This window comes from Pteropus medius, unplaced genomic scaffold, assembly GCF_902729225.1.
Source record: "Pteropus medius unplaced genomic scaffold, Ma_sr-lr_union100, whole genome shotgun sequence".
Lineage (NCBI taxonomy): Eukaryota > Metazoa > Chordata > Mammalia > Chiroptera > Pteropodidae > Pteropus > Pteropus medius.
Window position 1 is genome coordinate 4,994,047 of NW_024354550.1, and position 21,301 is coordinate 5,015,347.

The following is a 21,301-nucleotide window of genomic DNA, read 5'->3' on the forward strand; positions in this document are numbered from 1 at the left end:
AAAAAAAAAGAGAGAGAAAGAAACAAAAAAACAACTGAAATCTAGTGCTTGGAACTTTCTATTTTAGACTTTCAAAATGTGGGAAGGGTAATAGAGAAAGAAAAGTCATCTTGAAAATAGCCTGGACTCACAGCTAAGGCAACTATAGTCTACTCTTAGTTTTGGGGATGGAAACTTCAGTTCTTCGGTTCTCTTTTTTTTTTTTTTCTTTTTTTCATTTATAAAATGGAGGTTTGGAACAAGAGGCTCTCTGGTAGCCCAGTCTTCTGCCTGTTGGACCCAGAAGACAGGGTAATAAAGATGCTACTAGATTCCATACTGTATAACTGAAGCTTTCAGAATCAAAGATGTCTGTTAAGTTTGATAAGAAACATCTTTTGTATTTGTCAATTCCCTTTTATTCCCTTGGCCCTTTAGTTTTATGACATTGAAAAGCCACGTGGAAATTTTGTAATAAATAAGTAGTATTTCTAGGCCTCAATTTTGGTGTTGTTTCAAATTTAAACTTATTTTTAAGATAGCACTACTGTGCTTCCATAGGAATGAGAATCTTATAAATTTACTTTGGCTATTGCCAAATGAGATAATCTCCTGAGAGAATTTCAATAAGGTTCATATGGATAAAATAGTCTTTTGTGTTTTCCAAACAATGACTTTCTCACCACATCCTATCACAACATTGGACATCTATAAAAAAAAAAAAAAAAAGAAGTTATCTCATAGCCCTTTTCCATTCCCCCTCCCTCATAAGGAAAGTGCACTGCAATTTAGCCATCTTGAAGAATTCATGGGTGAAAAAGTTGTAGTGGTTGATTAACTCCTTTTTACTACAAAATATGTTAACTCACTAATCAACATACAAATTGTTTGTAGTGTCACTGAGAAATTTTTTCCCCATGGAGAAAATTTTGAATAGGACTTATTTAGGCAAAATAGAAAGCAGTTAATGACTCTAAAACTTAGAGCTTTTAAACTTAGAGCTTTAAGGAAAACATTTTGGAAAGTAAGTTTGTTATAGAAAGGAAAAAATGAAGAAACACTGAATGTTTATTACGTGTCCTGGAGATCTATATATATGATATATTTTCATCATTTTAAACAACTAGTGAGACATTGGTGTTCTGGTTTGTACCTGCTAAAAGTGAGACATAAATATTTTTGCTGATTAATATCCGTGTCCTTTATTCCTATATGCCCTTATTCTGACAGGTCATGCAGCCTTCATTTTTTCGTGTCGCACCATGTACTTCCTGGACTGGGCGAGCAATAACTTAGTAAGCTATCTCTGGTTACATTCTGAATTAGACCTCTCACAGAGTATCCTGCTGGCATAATTTTACTAGAATATATTTTTTGAAAATAAAATAAATATAGTTATTAAGAGCTAAGACACAATATTATATACATTTTTAAGGAAAAAAAAAAAAAAAACAGACACCGCCTAGATATTTCACTGGATGAAGTTGTGTTTTACTGTCTCAAATTTGCCAAGAATTTCTTCTGTCCCTAAAAAAAAATCAGAAATTTTGAAATGTGTTTCTTAATGCTAGTAGATATGGTTATCTAGTATGAGAATGAAAAGTAAAGCTTGGTTCAAGGAAATACTATATTCCTACTGAATAATGAGGCAGGAGCAGTTTACTCTGAAACACATGAAATGACATTAATAAGTTTTTCTATTATATTACATAATTGAAATCATTTCTTGAAAACAAAAGTTTCTGTAGCACTCATTGCAGTTGCTGCCTAAATAAAACTAAATTTAAATATATTAACAAATTATGGTTTTAAACTTAATCTCCAAACCTCTAAAATTTAAAGAGCTAATAAACTACTCAATTTGTTTTTTATTAAATATTTTACCAAAATTCATTACAAAATCATTGTTTAAGAGTCTCTGAGAAACAGAAATAATCCATTATGTAAATTTGGGTACTTAGAACATTATTCAAAGATGCATTTGCATCCAGCTGACTAATTTGATATTTCTGTGGAATGCTTACATTAGCCAGTTCTGAGTACATGACCCTGGCAAACATGCCCAAAATGCAGCTTATTAGACCTTTCCACTTGTAACTTCTGATGCAGCCTCACACTGTGGAGACCAAGAATCTGCATTTTTAAAGTAGTATTCCAAGTGATTCTGAGGCAGGTAGTCTGAGAATCACACACTTTTAAAAAACAAAGAAGATGTTTTCTGGCTACATTACCATTAAAGGCATTGATGTGACTTATTTTATTGAAATTAACTTTCAATAAAATCAACTTTCAAAAAAGAAGAGAGTTTGCAACTAGCATAGTTTTAATGTGCATTTGTTACTCTTTCAGCCATTTTTTAAAAGCTTGACACATTTTTAGATAAAAGGTCTTGAGTTCTATTTCTGCCTCAACCAGCTATTCAAGTATGAACAAGTCATGTGACTATATTATAGCTTACTTTCTGGTCAGTAAAAATAAACATTTAGATGTTCATCCTTAGAACTCTGTGCTAATTTACATTGTCTTTATAATAGCTAAGGGCAGTTGAATAAAACATTTTTAATTAAAACTTGACTATTCGATTGCCCAGTTTTTAAGATATAAAAAGACATCCACATTGGCTATCAGATGCAAGAGAAGTTAGGATTGTGAATAGTTATTTCAGTACATTGCTTAACCTATCTGTTCATATAGGGATCCTGACTATTTTTCACACATGAAAATTATTAACATTGCTGTCAAAGTATTCTTTAAATCTGAAATCTGGAAAACACATTTTTGTGGCCCTACATAAGAGAAATATAAATTTAAAAACTGAAGTTATTAATGGAAAGTAATAAATAAGTACTATAGATCAAGACTGGCAAAACTTTTTCTGTGAAAGACCAGATAGCAGATATTTCAAACGTTTAAGGCCAAATAATGTCTTTCTCTTTCCTCTTCTAACATCTGTTTCTTCTTTTTACTCTTCAGCCTTCTCCTCCTCAGGCTTCTAACATTATAAAAATGTAAAAACATTCTTAGCTCAGGGCTATACAAAAACTAGTAATAGCAGTGCATGAAAACTGTAATGTGCATATGCTTCCCTTGGGGGAGCTTGTTAAAATGCCCATTCTGATTCTGCAGGTCTGGAGTGGAGCTCTGGATCCTTTATTTCGAATATGCCTTTGGGTATCAAAGCTCTTGAGGTCAAGCTGTTTCAGGCCACTTCCTGTGATGAACACCCCCCTCTACTGCTGGGATTTGAATTCCCAATGAGTTTAGCTTTCCTTTTTTTTTTTTTTTACCAAATTATGGGAGTTTTGTTCAAATAATGTATAATACCTAGTATTTTAGTGGTCCTTCAAAATTTTAAAGGCCCAGACCTCTTTGGAAATTAGACAAAAGCTGTGCGGACCCCACCACTACTTCCTCCTGCCCACACATGAATACGCATTTTTGTATACTATTTAAATGAATATAAAGACTTATCCATAATGACTACATTTACACTTTATGAAATTTAAACATGTGCTTGAAAAAACATATCAAAAAAAAAAAAAGAAAGAAAAGGCAACCCAAAGAATTTAGGCTTATCCTTCTTAAGAGTCACTGCAATAGTTATGTAAAGTCTGATTTTAAGGGAGCTCAGAATTAATCCCCTGACTTTTAATAGCATCTAAACATTTAGCTTATAGATTATAGCTATACTTTTTGCATATCTTCCTAACTATCATCTATCATCTAGCTGATAAGACCTTTCAAGTTTAGTTTATGTTGTATTGCTATTGTTGGCCTGATGATTAAATTTAAAACCTAAAATTTTAAATGAAAGAAATAGCCTGTTAATGAGTGAACACAAAATGTTAACAGTTCCTTGTATTACATTTGTTCACAGTGCCTTTACTCATGACTTTTTAAAAACTTGTTTATTGATATATAATTTATATACCACAAAATTCATTTATTTTTTAATTAAGTTTATTGAAGTAACATTGGTTAATACAATTATATAATTTTCATGTGTACATTATAATTTCACATCTGTATATTCTATTGTGTGGTTGCCACCCAAAGTCCAATTTCCTTCAGCCATCATATATTTGATCCCCTTTACCCACTTCACCCTCTCCCTATTCCCCTATATTTGACCCCCTTTACCTCGTATGCCTCTCTTCATTTCCCCCCACCTCTCAACCTTCTGGTAACCACTAGTCTATAGTCCACGTCCATGAGTCTCTGTTTGTTTGTCCTGTTCATTTGCTGCTTTTGGGTTTATATTCCACATATAAGTAATATCGTGTGATTTTCAATTTTTTCTGTCTGGCTTAGATGATTAGCTAAAAAAGCTGTAGTACATATATACAATGGAATATTACTTAGCCATAAGAAGAGATGAAATACTGCCATTTGCAACAACATGGATGGAACTTGTAACAATCATACTAAGTGAAATAATTTACTTATTTAAAGTGTACAATATGTAGTTTTTATTATTTTCATAGAGTTGTGCAACTATCACCATAATTTCAGAATATTTTTATTACCCTGAAAAGATTCCTCAGGCCCTCTTCTTCCCCCAATTGACATCATCCATCCTAGACAACCACAAATTACTTCCTATTCTAGGGATTATTTTTTTTCTGGAAATTTTATAAAAAATGAATCATATAATACATGGTCTTTTGTGACTAGCTTCTTTGACTTAACATAGTGTTTTCAAGTTTCATCCATGTTGTAGTGTTTATCAGCATTTCATTCCTAGTTATTGCTGAATAATATTAACATTATGTAGATATACATTTATCAATTTATCAGTTGATGGACAATTGTGTTATTTCCATTTATTTTTGGTATCATGAATAATGCTGCTATGAACATTACATTAAATTCATATACAAGTTTTTGTGTGGACACAAAATTTCATTCCTCTTGGATATATACCTAGCAACAGAATTGCTTAGTCATATATTAATTCCAAAACTTTTTGAGGAATTTCAGATTATTTTCCAAAGTGGCTGTACCAGTTTATATCCCGCCAGCAATGTATGAGGCTCTCAAATTTTCCACATCCCTGACAATACTTATTTTACATTTTTGTTTTGATTATTGCCATCTTGGTAGTTATGAAGTGTATCCCATTGTGATTTTGATTTGCATTTTCCATAATAGCTAATGATGTTGAACATCTCTTCATATGCTTACTGGCCATTCATCTAGCTTTTTTGGTTAAATGGCTATTTAAATCCTTTGCCTATTTTCAAATTTTGTTATTTGTATTTCTATTGAGTTATGAGTTATTCGTATAATTTAGATATAAGTCCCCTATCAGATCTATGACTTACAAATATCTTTTTCTGATTCTTTGGGTTGCCTTTTCATTTTTTTTCAATGTGTTTTTTTCAAGCACAAACATATTTAAATTTGATGAAGTGCAATATAGTTATTATTTTGTTTGTCACTTGTGCTTTTAGTGTCATACCAAGAAGAGTTTCCCTAACTCAAGGTCATGAAAATTTGCTCCTATAATTTCTTCTAATTCTTTGATAGTTTTATCTCTTACATTTAGATTGTAAATGCTCTTTTGAAGTTTTTATAATAGTGGGAGTAGTTACTAGAAGAATATCTAAATATGAGAACACTAGAATAGTTTATATACATATATATATATGTTATACTGATAAATGAGTAAAATTCTCTGAACTGAACTTGCTAGATTCTAAATCTTACTGCTAAATAGTTTAGATATTTTGTCTCTTTTTTCTCTATAAGTCTATTATTTAATAAGTATTAATATAGTTAAGGTCTTAATCAGGCTTTATCCAGACCAAGTGCTTAATAAGGAAGGGAAATATTCAATATACTAAATAGTACTCTTAAATATGGGTGATTGACTTGCTTCGTTTTAATAATAGAACAACTTTGACAGTAGGGAGAATGTAGATGCCTGCAAATTGGAGATTAAAGAACAAGGAGGACATCTAAACAAGATGATTGTAGTCTACCACATGCTTGCTACATGAAAAGTGACATATAACTCTTGATGCATTTCAGGATTAGATTTTATGGCTGTGTATCCAGATCTTTATATTGTGGGATATGTTACTAATTTTCTAACTGTGATTCGCCCTTTATATTTAAATACTTTGAGATTATTTTGTATTATTACTTTTAAAATAACTCACTTTTTATATTCTGTGAATTCCTCATTTGCTTTAGGGGCCCAGTAGTTAAAACATATAACTTTGTTTATTATTGTGAGGCATGATATAATCATCTATCCATATTTAAATGCTTTGGGTTTCTGTAGTTGTTGTTGCTGTCATTTTTAAATTCTGACCTGTGTGCTGTGAATTACTTTTTTGCTTGAGGTACGTAGCACTTGTGATGTTTAATTTCTTTCTCGGATCTGAGGAGATAACAAATGGTAATCGGCAACCTTTAAAAGCTAATTCTCTTCAGGAAAGAAAATTCAATACCAAATTAAATTACTTCTGTTAAATTAAAATATTCATTTAAAATATATATTGAAAGTAAACTGGAATAATATTGAGGAATAAATATTACTTATGCTTATGAAGCAGAAATGTGCTAATATTAGGTGAGTGTTTGGAAAATTTTAAGAGCGAACTTTTAAAAGCCCATATGTAGATTATCATTATGTTCTCAGATGGGATTGTTTCTCTCAGTATCTCCTTTTTTTATTTATAGCAACTGGTAGTATCTTTCCACAAAAATGGCCATTGATATTTATAAATTAAAATCAAAACAACCTTGCAAAACTCTGTCTTAAAATACCAACAGGTCCTTTTCCTCTTATTTTTTATACCCCTTAGTTGCCTTACTTTCATTGTAGTCACAAGGAAGTCATTGGTACCTATCACTTTTCCTTACTATATGATGATATACCAAATTCTATCAAGTGTTGTGTTGTGATATGCTTCGTATCTTCCTTCATTTTTCTACTTCTACTTCATTTTCCAAGGTCATGTTCTGTTTATTATTCTCTGGGATATTTAAGTAATTCTCAACAATCTTTTTGCCTGTGTTGTTATGTATCTTTTACACTGCAGGCCAAAAGTGTCTTTCTAATACACAGGTGGTCAAGTCATTGCCCTCTCAAAATCTGTTAGTCATATAGACTAAAAGTCACAATCCTTAGAATAGTATTTAAAGCCTCTGTTCTCAGGCTCCAAGACTACCTTTTTACCCTCACCTGTCACATCAACTTCCTCCCTGATTATGAAATGTACTATGAGTGTACTCTCACCTCTCTGTTCTTTCGCTGGTATTGTTTCTTCAATTTGAATGCCTTTCTCCCTCTATTGACATATTTTATTCTTTATAACTCAATTTAAATGCCACTTTTTTCTTATTATGTTTTAGTTAGAGTTAACATTTTATTTCCCATTTTCTTCCTATGATGCATTACTTGGACCTTCATGCAACATTTATTTCATTTTAATGTAGTCATTTATACTTCAGTTCCTCAGTCACACATAACTGGACAAAGCGTGCTTTTAATACTTATTACCTCTACATTCCTGGGCAGCTGATGTAATTTCCTAAGTTTCTTCCTTATCTGTTCAATTGAATTAATATTTGTACCTAATAAGCAGATTTCTTTTTACGTGAAATCTGACAACACAATGCCAGCATTATAAGCAATATCTATGTGTGTATTCTAGGTACTTACCAACTTTATCCCCAGGTGTATAGTAAGCACTTTGAGGACAGGAATTAGCCTTACTCATTCCAACATACTTGCTTCAAAAGAAAATCTCATGTTCTCTTTTACTTTTATTTGTCATAATTCATGGGACACATTAAATCTAGCTCCTTAGAATTAACCTATTAATTTAGTGCAATATTATCTCATTTCATAAAGGAATTGGATGACTTATGAGATGCATAAAGACTAAAAAAGTGAAACAGAAATAAAATAATGGTGCTTTTTGAATAATTGAAGTTCAATTTCACCAATGTCAACTTAAGTGAAACAAAGCTATAGTTAAGAAAATACTAAAAACTTGTCTTCCTTCTGTCATGTTTTGTAGGATCTCGTCTTCGCCAGGAGGACTTTCCCCCGCGTATTGTGGAGCACCCTTCAGATGTCATTGTTTCTAAGGGAGAGCCCACCACTTTGAACTGTAAGGCAGAGGGCCGACCAACACCCACCATTGAGTGGTACAAAGATGGCGAGCGGGTGGAGACTGACAAGGATGATCCCCGGTCCCACAGGATGCTCCTGCCCAGCGGATCCTTATTTTTCTTGCGCATAGTACACGGGCGCAGAAGTAAACCTGATGAAGGAAGCTACGTTTGCGTTGCAAGGAACTATCTTGGTGAAGCAGTAAGTCGAAATGCATCTCTGGAAGTGGCATGTAAGTGAACATAATGAACTTCATGAATGGCAGGCACATTTACTTTGGTTTATTTCTAGTAAGCTGTGATTTTTTTCCACTGAGAGTTAATACCTAAAAAATAAAACAGTCAGCATACTCTGCATAATTTTACTTTGTCTTTTCCAAAGAAAGCTGGTCAAAATAAGGTCAAACCAGGATGTTGCAATAAATTTATTTATATTAAAGCAATATAGCTGTTGCTATTATATTAAAGCAAGGTGGCAATGATGCTGATCATATTTAAAATTTGAATTATAAGTGAGAGATATAATCAAGTATTAAAGTTGATGATGTTAAAATGAAAAGTTTGTGTTACATGGCATCAAACACCAATTGTAAATTCAATATTGTATTGATTTGTGTTACCTATTTATATAACACACATATATCTTTTATTAGGCAATTTAAAAAAAAGAATATACTCTCTTATTAAATTAATTTTGTACTTTTAGATTGAATTTAGGAATTATTGCCTTAGGCATGCTAGGAAGAATGGCAACTATATATATTATATATATTAATATATATATATATTATTATTAAAATCATTAGAGAAGAGATCTAGTTTTTGTAGGAACAAAATGTTCATACCTAAGAGAGTCTTATCAGTCTTAATAATCGGCAATAGCTAAAGATGTGCCCTGACTTTAACATTTTAAAACATATATATGTATGTATGTATAAAGATAGCCCAAATAGCACTAAAGATATCAATGCTTCACAGCTATTTGAACATTGATTCCATTACTTCATGGATTGTTTTCTAAAACAAATTAAAAATATATGGTAGACTTTTTTCTGGTTTATAAGCGAGGATTTGGTGACCACACATTTTTGATATTATCTATTTTGAGAAAAAATTTTATCTAGAATTAATTGTGAATAAGATGCCAACATTTGGACCTTAAAAAAGTTTTCAACTTTTTGGTTGTACCAGTAAGTCTTCACAGATAAAAGAGTTGAGGAATTTTAGTAGGCATGAGTCTTACTTATATGTCTGAGAAGGAAGTACTAAATAATAACTCATGGTCTCCTGTCTATAATTAAAATTGATACTTATAATCACATGCGACAAGTTGTGTACAAAACTTGTGTATTTGTGTATTGAAATTCTCAGTGATACATCATTACCTTTAATTATTATCTTTACACATGAAAACATCTTTTAGTAAACAACATCATACTATATTTTATATTCAACTATCCCAGTGAAAGCTTTTGTTCTAAGGTGTCCAGTCTTTTGACTAATAGTTTGTACTGGGAAACCTGAAACCCATTAATGCTTGAAATGTGTAAACCCAATAGGAATGGATTAGAAGCATCCTAAAACCCATATCTGTTTTGTGAAGGACCTCAAAATATGGGCATTAGAATCTTAGCTACTGATGCCATTTTACTGGACACCAGGTAATTTCATTTTTATAACTTACTTTGAAAAACAGTTAAGTTAAATGTAGTTTAGTGAGATTTGAAGTATATACAAAAAAACTCAAAAATACAAATATTCCTAACTGCTCCATTTTTATATTACACTGTCTTATTTATGGAACTTTTCAAACATATTGAAATATTTCAATGTTAAATTCCATTGATCTTTTTTCATATCAGATCTCTTTACAGTAAATATAACAGACATTATTCTCCCCTTTTATAGATAAAATGAAACCCATAATTGTTAAGTGACCAAGAAAATAACTTAATGGGTAGGTAATTCAAGATCAGATCCTGATTCTAACTTTCAGTTTTAAAAAAATGTGCCAGTTTGGGAAAAACACTAAAACACTGGCATATTTTACATAAATAAAAATTCAGAATTTTTAATTTTTAATTTTTAATTTTTTCTCTTATCTACTTAGCAGCAAATAACTATTTTTAGTCCTTAATTAGTTTTTTTCAATGTTAAAGTTTATTTAAATTGGCCAGTCATTTTATTGTTAGACAGATATACACACATGCATCTTGTACTTTTATTTAATCTAAAAGATTGCTTTCATTACTAATTGAATCATTAGTAATGAATCAAACTATTTTTAGAGGAATATTTTAAACCATGACTTTTTTTCCTATAATGTAACAGTAGCTTTTTAAAGTTTTATATCAATGAGCTTTGAGAAATGCTAAAAATAATTCTGACCTAGAATGGAAAACAAGGAGTCTTATAAATTGAATTTATCCAATGAATAAAAGTTTTTCTTCTAATGCCATGTCAACAGTTCATGCCATTTGAGGCCACACAAAATCAAATGATATTCATTTACATGCAGTGCCTCTTTTTCTCATTAGCTCATCAGTCTTCTATCTTCCCTAATGTGTTTCATGAAAAGTTTTAAAACATTGTGATTTTTCAATGCTATTAGTAACCAACAAGTGTTCTTATAAAATAGTAGAGAAACAGCTGCAGATTATATAAATGTTTGACCTTTATATTTTAGAACACTCAACATAAATGCTCAATAGATTATGGCACATCTATTTATCTATTAAAGAAAAGAATGGAAGCTTAAAAACATTGTATTTGGAGAACTGCAGGTATCTAGATATGAGGTTGGTAGTTTGAAAGGTGAGCACGTGCTGCATCATAAAATCTAGACTTTTTTTTATGTAAAAGGAGAGTCTTTGAGAGAGAATTGAAGATTGGATTAAAGGAATAATGATTGAAATCAGAGGAATTAAGAAGCTGCCAGATAACTCAGAAAAGAGTATGTGTTAGATTTTAAATCGAAAATAACAGTAAAGATTGAAAGAAGGAACTAGTTTTAATCATATTCAGAAATTTTAAATCATATCACTTAACGTCAATTTGGGGGATAGAGGGTGATAGATATATAGATAGATATATAGATATATATATATATATATATATATATCTATATATCTATCTATATATATGGCAGATGCAGGAGAAATAACTGTAGTGGGAACTGAAGACTAAAGTCAGCTTTGGCTGTATTGTTTGCCATACCAGTGATATATCAAGGTGAAAATATTTTCTGTTCTATATTTTAAAACATTTCTAGAATTGAGAAGATAGGTCTTTCTCAGATAGAGTTTGAAGCCATGGAAGTAAATAGAGGTAGATTCGATTGGCCAGGCAGGCAATATGTGCAATTTTGTTGATAACCATCTGTCTTGACTAATTTTATAGAAGCCCACCTGTTCTTTACCATACTGCATTTGTTTTCTTCTTTGTTTTTCTTTAATATATACTTGTTTTATATAAGGGAACAATATAGTGGAGGAAAAAAATATTCAGGACCAATCATTGCAATGAAGATTTTAATGACTTACTTCATATTTGCTTGTATTCTCTCTTGGGGAATCTAGAAAGTACGTTTCAATTTACTGAACTCAAGAAATGTCTTTAGACGAAAAAAAACAAAAAACAAACCAAAAAATGTTTTTAGACAGAAAGGCAGAATCCACAGCAAGGCAGCTGGCACTGAAGAAGTTAATACAAAGTTTTCAGATGAGACCACCAAGAGAGTCTAGGCATGGCTGACAGAGGTAGGATTTCAGTTTGAACACCAGTGCTCCCTGTGTTTGGCACAGAAGGAGCACAGGGGTCCTCACACAGATTGTCCCTGCCCATGATGCAGCCTGAGTCAGTGACAGCCCCTAGAGAGAGCAGCTGTAGCCCCAGGTGGTAAATATATGACAGCAGCTTGATCTATCGATCAGGGTAAGAGGGGGTTCTGGCCTAAATGAAAATTCATGAAAAATTGATGAAGTCCCCAGATTATTTTTTCCGTTTTCTTTTCTCAGCATTACTCCAGTGCAGAGAGAGATTAAGGTGCTGAATGCTTTAGTGGCAAAGAGGTTGTGGTTCAAAGTTCAGGGGTCACATAGAGACCTATCTTTTTCTTTCTTTCTTTTCTTTGCTTTCCTTACTTCTAAAGCAAAACACAAGAACTTTTCAAATTAGCTGTCATTTACCTTTGCTTTGATAAAAATAAAATAATTTGGCTACATGTCTAAAAGTTGACTTTTGATGCAATTACACGAGAGAACTGATATGATTCATGATTTAACTGGGAACTTGAAATAGATTGAATTCCATGACTGCAGGGTGATTTCTTTTTTCCCCTTTTTTCTTTCCTTGTTTCCCGCCCCCCGCCCCCCACCCCCAATGTATCAAGATTCATGCTGCAAGAAAGTCATTTAGAGTAGGAAAAGGTCTTGCATTATTTATAGGCCACAGATTGCTAGAATAGCAAAGCTATGGAACACTTTACAAACATAATTATTCTGTTTGCTTTAAATCCAAAACTAAATTGATGTTTTATCTATACAAGGAAGAGAGGTTACAGAAGTAGAGTGACTTTAGTAGCAGAGGTCACAGGTAACATTAAAAATGAACTCAAGATAAATTGTTTCTTTGATATCGCAAGTTAATATGCATTTTTTTCTTTTTAAAAAATTCAGTTTGGCTGTGAATGAGTGTTATGCAAGAAATATCTTTATGAAATACCTTTATACTTCATAAAAAGACAAGATAAATTAAATTGAAAAAAAAGGCTGAGCCATGGAGAGCTTTTCAAAATTGCTTTCTTGAGCTATAATTTACATACTATATATAGTTGACCCATTTAAACTGTATAGTTCAATGTTTTTCAGTATATTCACAGGGTTATTCAACCAAACCTACAATCTAATTTAGAACATTCCTCTACACCTAAAGAAAACCCTACATCTATTAGCAGTCATTTCCATTCTCCTGGAAACTGCCCCAACCCTAGACAAACACTAATCTATTTTCTGTCTCTATATATTTGCCTATTTTAGACTTTCATATAAAAAAAAAAAATCATAGTATGTATATATATATATATATATATATAGTCTTTTTGAATAGCTTCTTTTCCTTGGTGTAATGTGTTTTAAGGATCATCCTTGCCATAGCATGTATCAGTACTTCATTCCTTTATATTCCTGAATAATATTCCATTGTATGGATATACCACATTTTATTCATCCAGTCAGCACTTCATGGAGATTTGAGTCATTTCCATTCCATGTCTACTATGAATAATGCTGTTATGAATATTCCTGTATAAAATTTTGTAGGTCATATGGTAACTGTTTAATTTGTTGAGGAATTTATATGTAATTTTTAAGTGTAGATAAAACAATATTTATTAGTGCCATTGAATTAAATGTTTCTTAATCCCCTCTCAGTATAAAGTACAGCCATGAAACACTGATAGTATTTGGTAAATATTATTGAATAGCTGGTATGTTATATTTCCTGTGTCATATGCCCATATTTTAAGATAAGATTAAATTAATTAATATATAAAATAATTAATTAAAATAATAAAATAATTAACATATAAAATAGGAAGATATTGAATGACCACAAGTTTCTATTTTTTAATTTGACCCAGTTATTTAGTTAAAGTATGCATGGTTGGAATAAATTCTGAAATCACTCCCTCTTTCAGAACTTCTACTAGACCATGTTGACTTCGGTCCTAATTAAGTTGAATAATTTTGCTATTTGAGTCCTCAGTTCATGTTCTGTCACATTTTTATTTGCCCTAAAAGCAGATGATACTCTGGCTCTTGGGGAGATGATCTTACCTTTTCTGAGAAAAACTGACATCACCTTTTCCCTTCCCAGTTATTTTTCTTTCCAAATGTCTTCTTCTTCTTCCTCCTCCTCCTCCTCCTCCTCCTGCTCCTTCTCCTCCTTCTCCTCCTTCCTCTTCTTCTTCTTCCTCTTCTTCCTCCTCCTCCTCCTCTTCCTTCTCCTCCTCCTCCTCCTCCTTCAGCATGGAAGGTTTAGGATAAAAAATTAATGAGCAATTATAATAGAAGTTGGTTAAGTAATTCCAAGAGTGGGAAAGTGGAAATGCTATTGCTATGTCATGACTTTCCTAAAAGAAACATGCAAACACATAGATCCATTTAAATGCATAAGAGGCCATGAGTCAAACTGAAACTCATATTCATAGATTTTGACCAAAAAGAACATAGGAGCACCTGGCTTTTACATGATTCCCCTAATAGTATTTCTAAAAGTTTCAAGAGAGAATTCGGAGCTTTTGGTAAGGTGGGGAGGGCAAATAAATAACTGAAAAGAATGCATAGCTCAAGTTACTTGGATCATGTTATGGGCTGAATTGTGCCCCACCCCTAAATTTCACATGTTGAAGCCAGAACCCCCAGTACCTTAGAATCTGACTGTATTTGGAAGTAGATCCTTTATAATGGTAGAATGTTAAAATGCAGCCCTTAGGGTGGGCCGTAATCCAATCTAACTAGTGTCCTCATAAGAAGAAATTTGGACAGATAAAGAGACACCAAGGATGCACATGCAGAGAGGAAGGATGCAGGGAAAAGTAAGCCATCTGTAAACCCGGGTGAGAGGTCTCAGAAGAAACCAAACCTGCCAACAACTTTATCTTGGACTTCCAGCCTCCAGAACTGTGAGAAATAAATTTCTGTTGTTTAAGCCATCTAGTCTGTGGTATTTTGTTATGGCAGCCCTAGCAAATAAATGCAATTAATAAAATTAATACAGGCCATTAATTTTCCACCACGAGTAACACCAAGTAAGAGATTGTGTTAAGAGGGAAGTAAATAATGAGAATCATATTGTTTACGCTCAGCATATTTTGTACTGTCCTACATCTCCAATGTTGGTCTGAGGCTGCTTTAAAAGAAATCTGTAAACTCAATCAAAAGCATTGTAAACCATGGATATGTCAGCATCAGGGAACCAATCTAAAACAGATTTAACTGGAAACTAAAGACAAAAAAGCAAATATTTTAGTATTAGAAAATAATCTTAGAGGGTATATGTGTGTTCATTACACACATATGTTACTTGGGCTGGTTTTTGTGTGTACCTTTTAATTTTGTGAGACTCCATAAAATTCAAATACAGACTCCTTTAATCTTCACAAATGAAGGTGTAAAATTGCTATATCTGGGGAACATTTTGAACTTACAATCTATTTAAATATGAATAATGCTGTATTTTGATATCAGGTTTCTATTGATTGAATTAACTGTGTCCAACCCCTTTTAGCACAAGTCTCAAGTTGCTATTCACTCAAATTATCCTGAATTAGCTCTGATTCTAGGGTTAAAATATAACTGAAGTGAAATTTTGATCTCCTCTACTTTTCAAAAGATTTCCCCAAACAATATTATCCTGATCTCTGAAAACATATAAATTCTATCCATGGAAAGACAGACAAAATATTCATTAAGATACAAAATGTATCAAAATAAGACATTTTGAGGTCAGCTCTTGTTTTCAATCCTAGGAACCTTTTCTTAGATAGAGTTAAGAAGAGTCCAGGATTTGGAGACTTTCTCACCTACAAACTTTCAGTTTATTAGGTTTTGACTGGTGTATAAATATAAGTCAATTTTACTGAAAATGTATATACATTGACATTATTCTTAGGAAATATAATTTTGTGCCACAATTTGTATGCTTTTCTCTCAAGATTTTTGTTTCAGCAGAATGACAGGTGTCTATTTTTTCTTCTTTAGATTAAATTTGTTTCTGATAATTATACTAAACATCTCTCAATTCTGAAGCAAGCCCCACAAGGTTTCCATAATTACATGAAGGACGCAGCACTTCTTTCATACATGAGTCCATATGAGCTCTTTACAAGAATGTAGAAGTTAAAAAGTAGGTGAAATTTTGTTTGACGCTAGAAATTTCTTTTTGTACAGAGTTTTTGACAACTTGTGGATTACCTGCTGAAGTATGAGGTTCAGTCTTAATATTGGCATATTCTTTTTCACTCTATACCATCGCAATTGGTTTTATTCTTAGGAGATTTTCAAAAGTAAAAACAACACTCCCAACCACCCATTTTTTTTTTTTAATTAGAAGATATTCATACATTTTTGTCAACAGAATACACATTTAATAAGAAATAATCTAGGAAAGCAGTATTTGGCCTCTGCTTGGAGTGATTTCTGTAAACTCTTTGAAGTTTTCTAGCACTACCCTACTGGGGCTGCTCACACATCAAAATTTTAGTAACACTGGCCCTTGGAGAAAAGTCAAGCAAGGATTATAAAAGAGGCAGGTGCTTTCATGATGGGACAGATAGATATATAGGCCCAGACCTTGGTGAATCCCAATAAGATTTTTGTATGTTTATTTTGTTTTGCTTTTTTGTTTTTGCAGAAAGTCTGCCACTCAGATAGTCCATTATCATTATTCACTGGTTAGTCTAAACCTGTTATCCAATTGATTCTCAAAAGACTAATAAACAAGATTGCCAGGCTGAGGTACAGGCAGCAAAAAAAGTCTGATTGGCTGATACCATTGGCCCATCGAGTAGCATTGCAAGTAGGGTTTTGAAATTGAGCTGAAATTAACATCTAAGAAGACAAGGGCTCTTTTTTTATCACCTATATATTTGCTTTTTTTCCCTGAGCATCAAACCATTTCCCAGTTATACAAGTGCTTCTTAGTACTTAAAAAGGTAATTATTAAGTTTTTAAGTTGTTATCTATCATCTATGTCTGTACCATATCTTTAGGACAGACTTTATTGTGTGTATGTGCGTGTGTGTGTGTAAACATAATGTGACTGTTTCCAAATATAAGTCATATTTAATATAGTCTGTTTTATATAGATCGACCTACCTCATTTTCCTTCTTATTTCTTCCTTGATTTCTCTGCTTATTCACATTGAATGAGGACATTCTATGTTTTTCCTTAGATCAACTTAACGTCTATATTGCATTTCCTAGTTATTAGGAGTAAAAAGTGGCTTAAGAGGTCATGCCTTCAGTGGTGCTGGTGTTATTAATAAGAAGCCTGGGCAGCCTCATCAAGAGCTAACCTTCCACTGGGTGCAGATTAAGGGCCTTCAGATAGTACATGCCACAGGAGTTAGAAGGAGTGGCACCAAATGCTTCTGGATGAATATGAATGAAAAGTTCCCTTAGAAAACTGGAAAGAAGTTTAAAAGCAAATGCCTCATGCCATGTTTGATTAGTTTGGTGGAAAATGAGAATATTTATTGAATTGGGGAATTTTAAGTAGAAGAGTGGAGGGAGATACTTTAAGTAGGGTGGTAGAGATTGGTAATTCGTGAACAGAGTAAGGAGATGGTACATTATCTTAGAAGATCTAAATGAGCCCTTCATTGTTTTTTGATTTTGGAGTGTTACTTATAAGGAGATGAAAGGATATCTGTTAAACACCTTGTGAAGTGGATTGGAGCATGGAGGAGTGTGGAGGTAGGAGATCTACTACAAGTTAAAGTATAGCAGGATAAGGATTGAATTAATTTGATGAGTTTGGTCGATATCAGAAAGAGATGAGATGGCATTCCAAAGGAAAAGTGATAGGAATTTAAGAAATAAATTTGTAGTTCAAGATATGATATAAATTTAGTTTGCTATATTTTTGTACAGTACCTTCTAACTGCTAGGTACTCGACTATGTGTTGAGGGTACTGATACTTAAAACAGAACAGGAGATATTTAATGAGCCTAGAGTTTCAGTTTTGCAGGATGAAGAAAAATGTGTTGTACAACAGTGTGAATATACTTAACACTAATGAACTATGCACTTAAAAGTGGCTAAGATAGTATGTTTTATTTATTTTTTTACTTCAATTAAAATAAAAAACAGGATCAAAGATTGCTATCAAAGATTGTTCAACAGGATGGAAAAAATGTGGTAAGTCCTAGAGCAAGGAACAACTGACATGTTATAGGAATTCAGAAGAAGAGGTTGATTCTGCCCAGGGAATTGTAGAATAGGTAAAATTATTTGCCTATATAGAAAATGAGCAATAATAATTCCTGGTATTTGCTAAATGCCAAGCATTTTGTCTAAGTGTTTTATATTCATGGTTTATTCAGTTCTCAAAACGACTCTTTTATTTTCTCTGTATTAATAGCTGAGACCCAAAGAGTTAACTTAGAAATTTTTACACAGCAAAAAGAGATAGGATTAAACCCATCAGCCTTCTTTCTGAACATGCTTTCTTAACCACTATGTTAAAAGTACTCATTTAAATAAGTGAACAAAGTCATTTGACACTTAGAAGAAATCATTAGCATTTATTTTAGGTATTTTACCAAGAAACAATTATCTAAGTAAATATATATATATATATATATATATATATATATATATATATATATATATACACAATAAGGATGCTGGACTAGACGAATCTAAAGTTTTTAGTGCTAAAATTTTCTGATTCATGGGATATTAAAGAAAAGAAACAGCAGAAAGAGTAATCTTTTCTATCTTTTTATTTAGTTATATATTGACATTTGAGAGCTCATTAGTTTATTCAAGTAATTTGATTTTCTCTGTATAGCTCCTAGTTGTCAAATATCAGTATCAGAAAAATCCATCACTTTCAGTTCTTATTGACATGTTTCTAGGCCAAAGCAGCTTGGAGATTAAGAATTCAATTTATAAGACAAGTCATCTATCATTTAATATCTAAAGATAACTTGACTAAGTTTTATAGAAAAACAAGTATGATAATAGCAATGATACCTTTATAATAATTTCTAGAGTTCTTGGAACATTATTAACGTATTTACATGCGTTATCTCATAGTATATGTATTTGCTGACGTTTGCTGACTTTGATACCTTCTTTCTAAGTTCAGTGCATAGTATTCTTAACATTGATCAGTTTGGCTTTGGAATAAGTATATTTATTTTTAATTTAAACATGAATTAAAAGAGGAAAGATAGTCTTTTTGACAAATGATACTGGAACGATTGTACATGGTGCAAAAAAAAAAAAGAACATTGACTTAGCTCTCACACATTATACAAAAATTAAATCGAAATGGGTCATAGACTTAAATGTGAAGTGCATAAAACTATAAAATGTTAGAAGGTAAGACAAAATCTTTGGTGCCTAGGGTTTGATGAAGAGTTCTTGGACATGATGCAAGAGTACAAACCAAAGAGACAAAATAAATAAATGTGACTTCATTAAAATGAGAAAATTTATTCTCTGAAAGAGCCTGTTAAAAGGATAAAAAGACAGCTACATACCAGGAGGCCATATTTGTAAAGAACAGATTTCTGAGAAAAATTCATATCTAGAATATATTAAGATCTCTCAAAACTCAAAGTTAAATGAAACAAACAACCCAGTTGGAAAATGGATGCAAGACACGAAGGGACATTTCACCAAAAAGGATATATGGATGGCAAATAAGTACATGAAGAAATGTGAAACATCACTCATCATAGGAGAATGCTCATTTAGACTGTGATGAGCTATCACTACATACTTTTAAAACAGCCAAAAAAAGAAAAAAGAAAAAAGAAAGTGACATTACCAAATGTTGGTGACAGTGTAGAGAAACTGTATCCTCATACATTACTGATGGGAGTGTAAAATTTTATAGCAACTCTGGAAAATAATTGGACAGTTTCTTAAAATAACACTAAATATATACTTAACATACAAATTTATTACTGGAGACTTATCTCAGAAAAAATGATAACTTATATGTGCACAAAATCTTGTATATAATTTTTGTAGCAGTTTTATTTGTAAAAGCAAAAAAAAAAAATAGAAACAACTAAAATGCCCTTCAACTGGTAAATAGTTAAACAAAACTTGCTACATCCATGCCATGGAATATTACTAAGAAATAAAAAGGAATGAATTATTGACACACACAGTGACTTGGATGAATTTCAAAGACGTTATGCTAAGTAAGAAACAAAAAAATCTATTTCAAAAGGTCACATACTGTATGATTCCATTCATATAATCTTTTCAACATGTCAAAGGTATAGTGATGGAAAACACATTAGTGGTTGCTAAGGGTTAGAGATACTCCGAGAGGCATAGGCGTGACTATGAGGGGGAGCAATATTACTTTGTAGTGATGAAATAGTCGTATATCTTGATTGTGATGACAGTTACACAAGTGTAAACGTGATAAAATGACATAAAAACACATAAATATATTGTATCAATGTCAGTTTCCTGGTTTTGGTATTGTACTATAAGTATGTAAGATGTAACTCTTTGCTGGGGAACTGGGTAAAAGGTATACAGGATATCTCTATACTATCTTTACAACTTCTTTAAACCTATAATTTTTTTAAAATAAAAAGTTAAACAAATGACTTGTCCAATGATCTTAGATAGACATTATGAAATATAAATAAAATGTCTTATTAGAAATAAGTCTTATTATTTTATAACTTTTGAATTTTTGTCTTGCTTAAACATTGATGAATTTATATTTTATTACATGTTCATGATCTGTTTAAAATTTACTTATTCAGATTCATAAATTCATTGAATTTTATAACTTCAACTTGTGCATTCTACATGCAGTTCTGTGAATTTATATTTTTGATTTTTCACCTATCACCGTATTTTGAGTTGAATGATAGGCATTTTTTTTAAGAGAAGGAGAGGTTAAAGTAAGAGTGAGTGGCTGTTCATGGGAATAAAGTAAGAGTCCCCAATACATGACCTAATGAATAGGGTCCACTATATAGTGGCTTAAAAGTATCTTACTCTAAACTGCATTAATAGTTCAAATTAAAAAGTTAATCTAGCTTGATTCATTGATGACAAAACTATATGTGGAATAGTAATAGTTTTGAGTATCTGTTTAATCACACCATTCTACTGAGATACTAGTAGAAAAAAAAGATCATGGATTTAAGACTGTCACAAGTAGGAAAAGCGGAAGGAATTGGGATTATTGAGCCAAGAACAATTGAAGACATTGGTAGGTCAGGTAGTTCACGCCAGAGAGAATATGTGTTTCATGTGACCTTATAGGAAAGGGACAGTGGATAGATGTTGCAGATTTTGTCTCAGCAAGCCTGACAATGATTATGGCATATGTGTTCTTTCTTGGGATCTTAAAGAATTATAGGCAAACGAAAACCAGTATGTTGATGTGGTCATAAGAGAACATAAAAAAAATTACATACAA

The 21,301-nt window shown here is 32.0% G+C and overlaps 1 protein-coding gene across 4 annotated transcripts in view; it reads left to right on the plus strand.

Annotated features, from left to right (window-relative positions):
- The window catches only part of ROBO2 (roundabout guidance receptor 2), a 547,754-nt gene that overhangs the window by 49,045 nt on the left and 477,408 nt on the right, over positions 1-21,301 (plus strand). For all 4 annotated transcript variants that reach the window (XM_039855108.1, XM_039855109.1, XM_039855110.1 and 1 more), the window contains exon 2: positions 8,016-8,342. In XM_039855108.1, coding sequence (XP_039711042.1) covers positions 8,016-8,342 — 327 coding nt within the window. The remainder of the gene's footprint in view (positions 1-8,015; positions 8,343-21,301) is intronic.